This window comes from Hemicordylus capensis, chromosome 2 (assembly GCF_027244095.1).
Source record: "Hemicordylus capensis ecotype Gifberg chromosome 2, rHemCap1.1.pri, whole genome shotgun sequence".
In the NCBI taxonomy this organism is placed as follows: domain Eukaryota; kingdom Metazoa; phylum Chordata; class Lepidosauria; order Squamata; family Cordylidae; genus Hemicordylus; species Hemicordylus capensis.
Genome location: NC_069658.1, coordinates 422,630,459 through 422,643,017, shown reverse-complemented (window position 1 = coordinate 422,643,017; position 12,559 = coordinate 422,630,459). Strand labels below are relative to the sequence as shown.

General features: G+C 44.9%; 1 protein-coding gene across 2 annotated transcripts in view; it reads left to right on the top strand.

The window, feature by feature from the left end:
• Positions 1–12,559, top strand: part of LOC128343176 (transmembrane protease serine 12-like) — a 77,236-nt gene that overhangs the window by 48,162 nt on the left and 16,515 nt on the right. For both annotated transcript variants that reach the window (XM_053291765.1, XM_053291764.1), the window contains exon 2: positions 764–965. In XM_053291765.1, coding sequence (XP_053147740.1) covers positions 764–965 — 202 coding nt within the window. The remainder of the gene's footprint in view (positions 1–763; positions 966–12,559) is intronic.

The window sequence follows — 12,559 nt, the reverse complement described above, 5'->3', positions numbered from 1 at the left end:
TTGTGTAAAAAAGTACTTCCATTTGTTGGCCCTAAATTTTTTGGCAATCAATTTCATGGGATGACCCCTGGTTCTAGTGGTATGTGAAAGGGAGAAAAAGTTCTCTCTAACCATTTTCTCCACACCATGTATGATTTCATAGACCTCTATAAATCAAAAAGTTAGGATATTAACCTTGAAGCATGCACCTAATCATTCCCTGTGTAATATATAACAAGTTGTAGTAAGAACTAATCTGCCTACTTTTCTTCCACTATCTGGAAGAAACTAACTGGACTAAATTTGGTTCAGATCGGTTAGGCAGTTCACAAGTTAGCCCACTTGAGCATCAAATGTTTACACAACCACCAACTTGAATTGGGGTGGGTGACATCTTCATAAACTACGCCTTTGAGGTGTCCGTGTGTGTCACTCACTGCAGCTGTACCTAATTTGGTTCAATTCAGTTAGACAGGTGTTGCAAGTGGATGGAGGGGGGCACACACATGGAATGCTGGCTGATCTCATAAGCCTACTGGAAAGTAGGCTAAAATGCTCATACTTATTTGAAAGAACTTCTGGTAGTGTGTGTGTGTGAGAGAGAGATATAGAGGTGTATAGGGATTCAGACTTGCATAATCTCAGTCTATCAGAAAGTGCTTTATATGGCTATGCCAAGCTGATATGTTCAGAACTATCACTGGTGTTGCTCAATGCCAGCTGTGCTTTATGGGACCCTTGTAGACATGGCCACTCACTAGCATTACTGTGTTTTGGTTTCTAGAATGTGGAACAAGGCCTCTTATGGATGAAAAAGTGACAGAGACTCGGATTGTAGGTGGACACGACGCTCAGCTTGGGGCTTGGCCATGGCAAATTAGTCTTCAGGCTTTTGACTTCAGCATGGGATATCATCATATATGTGGTGGATCTCTAATTAATAACAACACAGTGCTGACAGCAGCACACTGTGTTATGGAACGGCTGTATGTATACTTCTATTTTTAATCTTTCTGTCCGTTTCCAATGTACTGAAAGTGTATTGATCAAATCTTGAAAGCTATATAAATATGTAGAGATTTGCAATGACATCTGGTAGTGGATGCCCCCTCGCTATGAAGAGTGTTTTTATTTTGGGCTTCAGCCATCTAGAGCAGCCAGAGCTCATTGATGGGAAGGAATATTTCAGCAGGGCAGGTGTGGAGAAAAGGGACACACACACCCTTTACCACTCTCCCTGCTGTGCAAGCATCTCCCCATTTGGAGCATGTGCAATGGTTGACTCAGGTGAACTGCCTCCCTTACAGGAGATTGTCATCAGATTGTTGGGATGTCCTCCTCCCTGCTGAGAGAATATACAGAAAAAAGAGATCTGTGTTCACAGTTCATGTGCCTTTGTGACCTCAGAAGTCGGTAGACCAGTGTCCTACTTTTTCCTGAGCATTCCTGAGCATTTAGCATAGGTTCCTGTAAGCTAAAAACAATGGAAGGGAAACACAAGGAGGAGATATGGGGGAAGCAGGGGCCAAGGGAACCTGAGGCGGGTCTTTAGTTTGTTTGAATGTCTTGTTGGAGGTGGGTTGCACTGATCCACTTGGAAGTAATTGGACTGTCTTGGATGGGGCTGCAGTTCCCCTGAAACATTAAATACACCCTTTGGAGCAAATTGGGGGACATTCTGGATCCAGAATTCTTTCTGGATGTTCAAGTAGCAGCTGTGGCCAAGGTTGCCTGTGCCCAGCTTTGGCTGGTGTGTAAAGGTAAAGTGTGCCATCAAGTCGATTTTGACTCCTGGCTCCCACAGAGCCCTGTGGTTTTCTTTGGTAGAATATAGGAGTGGTTTACCATTGCCTCCTCCCGCGCAGTGTGAGATGATGCCTTTCAGCATCTTCCTATATCGCTGCTGCCCGAATGAGGTGTTTCCATAGTCTGGGAAACATACCAGCTGGGCTTTGAACCAGCAACTTTCTGCTTGTTAGTCAAGCATTTCCCCTGGTGTGTAGAGTTGCCATAGCTTCCCAATTCTGGTAACCTAATTTGCATATGCAAATATTTTGCACATTGTGCAAAATATTATTATTATTATTATTATTATTATTACTGTTTACATTTATATCCTGCTCCTCCTCCAAGGAGCCCAGAGCAGTGTACTACATACTTAGGTTTCTCTTCACAACAACCCTGTGAAGTAGTTTAGGTTGAGAGAGAAGTGACTGGCCCAGAGTCACCCAGCAAGTATCATGGTTGAATGGGGATTTGAACTTGGGTCTCCCCAGTCCTAGTCCAGCACTCTAACCACTATACTACGCTGATGCACTGATTACCTGGGTCTGCTTTGGACACCAACCACCAAGGATCTTTTACCTCACAATTTTAGGCAGCATTTAAACACCTAAATTTTATATCCCAACACTTTCTAATAGGGTTGTGCGTTTTTTCCCCCTGGTTGTTTTTTCCTCCCAAATCCAAAAAACCCTCATTTTGTTCTTTGTTCTAAATTAGCCAGTCCGAAACACCCCAATTTTGTTCTTTGTTCAAAATTGCAAAATCTGAATCTAAAACGTTTTGGATTTTAAAAAAAAAATGCCCTGGAGCAAAAATAGTGGGTGGTGATGGTAGTACCCAATGGGTGGAAGCTACCACCCAAATTTCAGAGGAATTGGGCAAAGGGCTGATTTTTGGTGAATTTTTGAAGATTTTTCTCATAGGGAATAATGGAGGTTTCTGCAAAAGTATAGCTTCACATCAGGGAGAAAGGGGGTGGCCCAGAGCAGAGTAGGATGGGTGGTAGTGCCCAGGGCAAGGGTAAGGAAGTTGCCAGAATTATTTCAAAGGAATTGGGCAGAGCGCTGATTTTTAAAGATTTAATGGGGTTTATGTGTCTTTAAGGTTCTTCCCCATAGGGAATGATGGAGGTTTCAGCAGTCCCATAACTGCACTTGGGGGGCACCGGGGTGGCCCAGAGCGAGTGGTAGTGTAGAGCACATAGGGTGCCAACCACCCTCATGGGTTGCTAACCCATGGGGTACTGGGTTCTGTTGTTTCTGAGATGTTTTGAGTGTAGATTCTCTGGTAGCATATGAGAGCGGATTAATGGTTTGTCATTTTATATCTCATATGCTACCAGAGAATCTACAGCAGTGGTTCTCAACATGTGGGTCCCCAGATGTTGCTGAACTACAACTCCCAGCCTCCCTAGCCCCATTGGCCTTTGGTTAGGGATGCTGGGAGTTGTAGTTCAGCAACATCTGGGGACCCACACGTTGAGAACCACTGATTTACAGGCTGGGCTCAGGCTGGCAAGAAGGCAGGCATAGACAATGGCATGGCATCTCTTAAGGGGGTGAATTCCCCCCCCCCCCGGAACAAAAAAGCAGTGCAGCAGATAAATCAATTCCCAGGCTGGCATGCAGTAGCCATAGCAGGCTGGTAGGCTGGGCTCAGGCTGGCAACAAGGCAGGCAGGCATAGGCAATGGCATAGCATCATCATGGCAACTTGAGGCATGCCATGAAATGTAAACTAGTTCTCTCTCTCTATCTAGGATGCTTACATGGAAACTTAATGGGCATACTTTAGAGCAGACCAGACAATTTAAGTATCTTGGAGTTGTGTTACAGGCCAATAGAAGCACTATAGCACATAGGGATTATGTTGTTGCCAACGCCCAGAAAGCCGCCTCAGCAATTTGCTCATTGCACATAAAGAAACGAGTGTGCAAGTAGCTTTAGAGCTTTTTAAGGCCAAGGCTCTTGCCTTGCTCCTAGTGGGAGGCGCGCTAGGGAGTAAAACTAATTATCCGAAGTTGGAGACGGTCCAATCTAAGTTTATTAGGTCTCTTCTTAGATTACCGTGCTCAGTTTCAAATGCTGCCATGAGGCTCAAGATTGGATGGCCATCTGTAGAAGCGAGACTCTGGAAAATGGTTTTCTCTTATTGGCTTAATTTGATTTTTCACCCTATGGGCATTGCTCCCTTAATACTGGAGGATGGTTTATGACCCGCTGGAAAAAGGATATCAGTGCAATGTTAGCGTCCTTGGGTTTTTCCCTGCCCCTGATTAGAACTTTGGGCCACAGCAAGGCCAAAATTGCCATAACCCAACGTATCTGGGACATGACAAAGGAGGGGGATGTTGCCCAAATAGGTCCTGGCCTATTCCTAGGAGACCAAATCAGTAGCCATTTCCCCGCTGAATATTTACTTAGGATCTCTAACGGGGATCATCGTAGGGCTCTTTCAGCGGCTAGACTTAACGCCCTTCATACGGCAGTATTGGAAGGACGTTTTGGGAAGGTGCCCTATGATCAAAGATTATGCCCCTGCCAGAACGGTGAAGTGGAGACTACAGAACATCTGATGCTGAAGTGCAGATTTTATACTGAATTAAGGGGAAAGCTTTTCTCCCCACTGCTAACTCATTACAATTCTAATTGCCCTTCTGGCAAGGACAAGGTTCTTTTCCTGGTTGCTGCTAAGTCAGAGTATGCTTACAGGAGGGTAGCAAAATTTTTATTCATAGCAAGCAAGATTCGGTTTAGAATGATTGAGGCATGAAATCCTGGGTTGTGTACTTCAGATTAACCCGTTCTATTTGAATGAAATTAGCTATGTATACGGTATCTGAAGGTATTAATGTTTTATGTATTTTATGTTTAATGTATTTTATCTATTTTATGTATTTACTCCTGTTTTGTTTCTTTTTCCTTTGGTATTTATGCTGGTCTTGGGCCGAAATAAACCAATACATACATACTCTATCTCTTCACTGAGGTAGAAAGGCAGAATGGTGAATGAGTAACTAACTTGTTGAATGAAATGAAAGCCGCTCCTTGAGCTCACTCCCACCCCTTGCCCCTTTTTCTACCCTTCTTCTGGCCAATGTGTGGTCAGTAAAGAGTGGCAAGAGGCAAAAGAGCCAATGGGGACCAAGGAAGGAATCATCAGCATGTCAGCCCATGCTTTTAAGTCACCAATCAGAAGGCTGGAAGGGTGGGAAATTCAAAGAGATGTCAAACACAAAATGGAGACTGACTCAGAGTTTGCCAGAACATGGAGGTCCGAAACAACAAAACATTTTGTAGCTGAAACAGGGATGTTTTGTTTTGTGCACAAAACTTTCGGATTTTGAAAATGGGCGTTTTGTTTTGTCTACAAAATACCTGAAACAGCCTGTTTTGAGTACAAAACGTTTTGTACCTGAAACGTTTCGCACATCCCTACTTTTGAATATCTCAGTTTTATCTATAACCTTGTCTATTTAGCTGTGTAAAATACTTTCATGGTGGTAACTTGGAACCTAGATGCCAGGGAGGGAACTTGGAACTTAGATGCTCTTCCTAGAGCAGCTCCATCTCCTGAGGGGAGTACCTTACAGTGCTCACACATCAAGTCTCCCATTCATATGCAACCTGGGTGGACCCTGCTTAGTTAAGAGGGCAAGTCCTGTTTGCTACCACAAGACTAGCTCTCCTATCCTGAGAAGAGAAGTATGAGGATCCATACTTCAACACCTCAGTTCTCAGCATTTCAGCTGGAAGGACACTCAGTGACTGACCTAAAGGCACTTATTATAGATCTAGGAACTGGTCACGTACCTTCTGCTGGCCAGTCTCCTAACATCATCACATCCTTTGCTTGGTTTTTTGTCAGCTGTCCTTGGGCACACACTTCCTGGGTACAAGACCATTATCTGCTGTCCATCCAAGCCAAACACAGATGGCAGTGCTTCTCTTTGTGAATATGCTTGCATCTCTGGGGGTATGTCTGGCTTGTTGTGACTCATAATGGGTCAAACAGGTCAACCCCTTTCTCAGGAGTTCCTGTCAGCTGTACACTGGGGAAAACGTTATCCCCCACCCAAGGGCAGTTGGCCACTAAGGGCAAGGGGTCTGTGCCCCCCTCTCTCCTCCAAACACCAGATCCAGCAGAATATTTTAAAAGAACTGCACTGGCTATATCGATCTATTTCCGAGCAAAATACAAAGTGCTGGTTATTACCTATAAAGCCCTCAATGGCTTGGGTCCAAGGTATTTGAGAGCACCTTCTTTGTCATAAACCCTGCTGCCTATTAAGATAATCTGGAGAGATGCAGTTACAGTTGCCACCAGCTTGTTGGTGGTAACTTGGGACTAGGCCTTATCTGTGGCTGCACCAGGGCTTTGGAATATGCTCCCTGTCAAAATAAGAGCACCCCCATCTCTGATTGCTTGTAGGAGGATCCTCAGGACACACCTCTTTTCTCAAACTTTTAACTGAAATTGATTTTTAACTGAAATTGATTTTAAAATTTAATTGTTTTTATCCCATGAAATTGTTTTAACTTTTTATTCTGTGATTGTTCTAATTGTTCTTTACTGTTTTATATTTGTTGTTTTAAATTGTGTATATCGCCTAGATATATATATATATATATATATATATAGATATAGATATATAAATATGATAAACAAACAAAGAATATCGGATTTACCAGCAACCAAAGAACTCTCTCAAGCAGGGAGCTTTCTTCAGCCCCTCCTCCCAGTTCCTGTGCCTGTTACTTCCTGGCTGGAACAGCTGCTAATCAAGTTGCTCCAGCTTCTAATCCCTAGTGGGCGGCTCCTGGCATTGCCCATTCAAGGAAGTAAAAATTAGGTTGAAAATAAGGCCCTCAAAGCCAAAAGGACCTATATTTCCCCATCAATTTTTACTGTCTCCTGAGGGTGAGGCCAGGCGGGTGTCCCCTAGCAATCAGACTGGCTGGAGCAGGCTGTTCCAGTCAGTAAGATCAAAACAGGAAGTTAGGGGGAGGAGCGATTGGAAGAAGCTCTCTGCTTGGGAGAGTTCGCTGGCTGTTGTAAGTCTGATCTTTCTGTGTTTGTTTTTGTTTGGAGGCAGGAAGGGGGCAAGAGAGAGAAGGGGGTTGGATGGCAAGGCTTTGAGTGAGAGATAGAGAAAAGAGGCATGGTGAGGAGGATTGGGTAGAGAGAGGGGGGAAGAGGCTTTGTTGGGGGGCTTGGGTGTGTTTGAGAGAGAGGGGGGCTTGGTAGGGTGCTTGGAGAGAAAGAGGCTCGGTAAGAGGGGGGCTTTGTGAGAGAGATGGGGGGAAGAGGCTCAGTGAGAGAGGAGGGCTTGGAGCGTGGAGGCTTGGTGGGAGAGAGAAAGAGGCTTGGTGAGAGGAGGGCTTGGTGTAAGAGTGGGGAAAGGCTTGGTGGGGGGTCGGCTTGGTAGATAGAGAAATGAGGTGTGGCAAGGGTTGATGAGAGAGAGGGGGGAGAGTAGCCCACAACTGGCTTCACCTCTTACTATCCCTGGCTCTTCCCATCACCTGCCCTGCCTAGTCCCCTCCCCCCTCCCAGTTTCAGGAGCCACCAGTTGCCGCCGCCCTACCACAATTCTCTGAGGGCAGGCTCAGACAAACACAGCCCTGCGCACATGATAACGTCAGGGTGGTGGCAACTGCCCAGATGTCACTGGTGGATCATGTGCCGATGCACTCTTGGCTCATCTTTCAATCGTGTGATACTGATACTAATCTGAGTCACCCGTCTACATGCACTCCCACAAAGTTTGGGAATTCAGGTAGAGAGGCAATTTACTTGAACCGGCCTCAAGTGTTGTTCCATTGCTGCACAACATTCAGGCCTTATTGTCTTTGTTGCAGTCCTCCCATTTGCTTCCCATCGTAAACATTGCCTGATAGTGGATAGGCTGTTTCTGCATCATAGCACCACTACAGTTTCAAACTGTACTTTTTTGACTTGCTTGGCATGAGTTGCCAGAACTGACAGCACCTAACAGCTGCACATCTACTATTAGGTTAGACCCAGGAATGTAGCACTGCTGCACAAACAAGGTCCAGATACATGCAGTGGTGCCGGCCTGGCAATCAGTCTTCTCTCCTGTCGGGTGGTTTTGTCATCAAACCTTAAATTACTTGTGATGTCATCAGATCAAATCGTCTAAGCTGCATCATGGCACAGAAGTAGGAAGGCCGCAAATCCACTGCCCATATTTCCTGCAGTTCTTCATAACTAGCATGAAACACACCAGCCAGAAGGAGAAGATAAGCTTTCAGTTCTGTTAGAGCAAGGTGCCTCCACTGGAACATAGGAAGCTGCTGTCTGTCCATCTAAAGCAGCATTATCTACTCTGACTGGCAGTGGCTCTCCAGGACTTCAGGCAACATTTTTATTCCTCCCTCTGGGTTCCTGGTGGTCCCTGCCCCTCTCTTTGCAAAGGAGGAAGTTGCTTCACTTTCTATCTTCTCCTGCTGGACTAAATACCTCTTGGTCTGGCCTCTCACTAGAGGACCCAGAACCCACTTCAGCACTAAATACCTCTGTTCCACCCACAGATCCCTTTAAAGGCCTCCCACTTCCTCCTCCAATTACTGGCTCCATCCCTTTCTTTCCCCAATGAACCTCCTTGTCTACCCTCCTTTCACTATTTCCCGAGCCTAGCCATCCTGGGGCTAGAAGTCCCACCTCATTGCCATTATGCACACTGGCTGCTGTACCAGCATCTGTTGGCCCCTGCTGTTGCCTGGCTTCCTCCCATCACTTGACCAGCACCATTTACTCTGGTCAGGCCTTCAAGGCATGTCAGGGCCCTGCACCTGTCGTTCTCCTGTGAATGTGTGTAGTTATTTGTACAGGGCTTTGCCTTCCAGTTTTAGTATTTGTGGGACTGATTCAATAGATAATCTTCCACATTATTTCCTGCATTGCGGTCTGTATTCAAGTTTCAGGAAAGAATGACTTTTGCTGATTCTACATAGAATATTCACATATATTTTTGCTATCACAATATGAATATGCTGTGCAGAGGCGTAACTAGGGAAAATGGCGCCCGGGGCAAGCACTGAAATTGCGCCCCCCCACCATGTCCCCCCACCGCCCCCCCAACATACATCTGACTGAGACACATGTTTCAGAAAACTTTTATTTTAAAAATTTAAAAAATTACAAAAATTACCAAAAATTTCAAAATGTACTACATACTTAGGTTTTTCCTCACAACAACCCTGTGAAGTTGGCTTGTATCTCAAACATCAGAATTATGATGCAATGATGATTATTATGATTATGATGCCCCTCCCTCACGCCCTGGTTCTGTTCCTGACTTTCCCTTGTGAGTGACTGTATTTTAACAAAACGAAAACCAAGGACTCCAAAGTAATTCGAGGGACTAGGGTGATAGTGCTAAAGACTCCTTATTCTCCCGCTGTTAAAGAAAGACTCCCCTTTTCCAAAATCGTGCGCTATTTACACCAGAAAAGGTTTCAAATGGAGGGGGAAGCATTTATGCATTTATGCTTTGTTTTATGATACGATTTCAAAGTTAGAAAAACTATAAAAGGGCCATTTTAGAGAAGATATGCACTGCCTTAGTTGCAAATCCTGCTTTTTTGAGATTCCCTGCAATTGAATAAAGCGATAATATACACCTTTGCTATTTAAATTGGTTGGAGAGTATTTATGACAATAAAAAATGAAATGGCATTTCAGATGCAACATTGGTTGCCTAAGACCACTCAGATTTAACTAATCTTCATCACATTGACAAAAAGAGCAATTAAAATTAAAATCCATGACTAAAACCAAACCACTTTGGGGTTGTTTTTAATGAAAGGTGGTATATAAATTTAACAATAAATGTTTAGAAGTATATACTTTCACCCCCTGCCCAACCTACAATTAATTCCAGCTTATTTTCAAAGGGCTTCTAGTTTTATTTACAAATTGCTTGGCAGCACCAATGTTTAAGTAATCGCTACTTGCTCCTAATGATAGTTTTACTTATTGTTAAATTTATATACCACCTTTCATTAAAACATTCTCTGTTCATCTGATTTTCAGCCTGGTTAATTAAATCGGTGGAGGTTTAGACTTTCCTGATGGGCTGAAACAGCTAATCCATTTTGATGATGACGTATAATTAAATTAGCTTGCATTACATAGTGAAAAAGTCCAGGAAGGGAGAGATGGGGGATGTGGAACCCAAGGTTCCACATCCCCCCATCTCCCCCTCCCTGAACCTTTTCAGTTAAAACGTGGTTAGATTATAGGGGAGGAAGGACTTGAATGATCAAAAAGGGGAACTGGTTCGGACGTTCAGGAAGTTGTTCAGAAGAGGGAGTTGTTCAGGAAGTTTGTTCTGGTGTGTGTCCTCCTCTCGACGCATGCGCGACTGGCGGCGGGGCGCACCGGGGAGTGAGAGTCAGAGATTTGGACTACGAAGATGCCACGGCTCCCAGTGCTGGATGAGCAATGCCAATGGGGGGGGGCGGCTCCGGGACCGGGGGAGGGGGACTGCTCTTTCAAAAAATAAAATAAAATAAAAATAAATAAAATTTTTTTTTCTGGCAAATTGGCGGGGGCACTTTTTGGTGCCCCCTGCCAAGTGGCGCCCGGGGCACGTGCCCCCTCTGCCCCCCTATAGTTACGCCTTTGATGCTGTGATGTGATTTGAAGTTTGCTCTTTGAAGATAATTCTTGAATTGCAGCTGTAGTATTATTGCATATGCTTTGATCATGTTTGCTTCTGTATAGAAACAATGAAACATAAGAAGCTGCCTTATACTGTGTTGCCAGCCTTGCTGTTCTTCGGGCTCCCAGAAGCCTCTCTTCTTATGTCTGGAACTACAGGCTTGTAGCTCCCACTCTTAACATACTCAGGAGCCTCATGGGATTGTAGGCTCCCTGTTTGTTGGCATAGTTAGCAGGCAGTGGGATGATCGCCCCCAGTTTCAACAGCTACCAAGAGAACTGAAAGGGGGTTAGCTTCACGCCTTTCTTTTCATCGGGAATGTCTAAGCAGACCCGATTTAGCTTTCGGGTTAACTCCACTTTCAAGGTCTCTCTATCCAAAGATTGACCTTTTACTTCCCCCTCCTCTGCAGTTGCCTCTAACGCTAATCACCTCAGCAGGAAAGCAGATAAGGCACTGCGAATACTACTCCCTTCCCCATCACAAAAGAGCTAAGTGGGCAGTAGAAACTCAAGAGGTGTGCTCATTAAAATTACTGATTGGTTTACTGGATCCTTCCAACCTAAAAGATACCATCCTTGCACATCTGTTCAGTCCATTTACATACAGGTTGTTCATGATCATTCATGCCATCGTGTTTTGCTCAAGCACAGCAAACAAAGACAATGGATGCTTTTGAGATCCACCAGAATTTCCCTCTTCAGGAAGCAGGAGCGGCCAGTATTTTGCATCAGGGCTTATTGTGGGCTATAGCTGGCCATGGTTTCACGAACCAGTGTGCTTCATTTGGTCTCTACACTGTGAAGTCACCCACCGTTTGAGCGATAGACTGGACACCAGCCATAACACCAGGCCATGTCTTGCTCTTCACGCCATTAATGCTCTCAGCCTCCAGATTGGCCTTACTCACTGACCCGATCTGCCCAGCATGCCTCGTTGCTACGAGAAGCTGGCTACACAAGAACAGGCACCTTTTGGATTTACCCCTGCTGCCTAACCCTCGATCTGTTTTTGGTTCTCCGCTACTACCTCCCAGTTCTCGGTCCATCCCTGAGGAAAGAGGTCCTTCAGCTGTGCCTGAGCATGAGGGTCTAATGCCTCTAAACGGAAGGACGAGGTTGTATGATAACCATTGCGCCCCTCTGGGCTCTTCCAATCCCTGTTCTTTCTTTAATTTAAATAACTGTTTCTCTGAACCTTCTTTCTCTAGTCAGCTTGGAATCATTTAATTTGGACACCAAGCTAACTTGCCTCTTTGGAAATATCTGGTTAATCTCTGTAGCGTATTTTAGTAACAATATTGCTTTAATCAACTCTCTTATTCCGCTGTACCCATAAAACCTCAAATAAAACCTTACTTTATTTTGAACTTGAACCTCTCTGTCAGTTCATAACCTGGGACCAGAACTTTGCACAGATTTATTCTGACATGGGACTGCTCTACCCCAGTTTGCTTTCCCACACACACAAAGCCCGAATGCATTTAGGGGTGTTCGCCAGTCAGCCCGGAGCAATTCCATTAACAATGGTCTGAGTCAGATCACTGGTCTAGCTAGCTCAGTACTGTCTAGACTGACTGGCAGAGGCTCTCCAAAGTTTGGGGCAGAAGTCTTTCCCAGCCCTACCTAGATGGGGTTGTACTTCCCCTGAGGGACCAAGTTCACCGTCTGGGGGTGCTCATCGATCCAGCACTGTCACTAGAGACTCTAATAGGCTCTGGAGCTCAGAGCACCTTTTATCAGTTTGGCTGAAATGCCAAATGCGTCCTTACCTGGGTGGAGATAGCTTGGCCACAGTTACCCATTCTTTGGTAACCTCCTGCTTAGATTATTGCAATGCATTATACATGGAGCTGCCATTGAAAATAGTCTGGAAACTCAGGTGGTACAAAAATGGGGCTGCAAGATTATTAACTGGGCCTGGGTATTTTGATCATACCACAACAGTGCTTTGTCGGCTGCATTGGCTCCCAGTCCACTTCTGGGGCCAATTCAAAGTGCTGCTTTTAACCTTTAAAGCCTTAAATTGCTTGGGACCGGGTTACCTGAGAGAACATCTTGCCCCATATGTCCCCACTCGGACCTTAAGCTCTTCGGAGGTCCTGCTC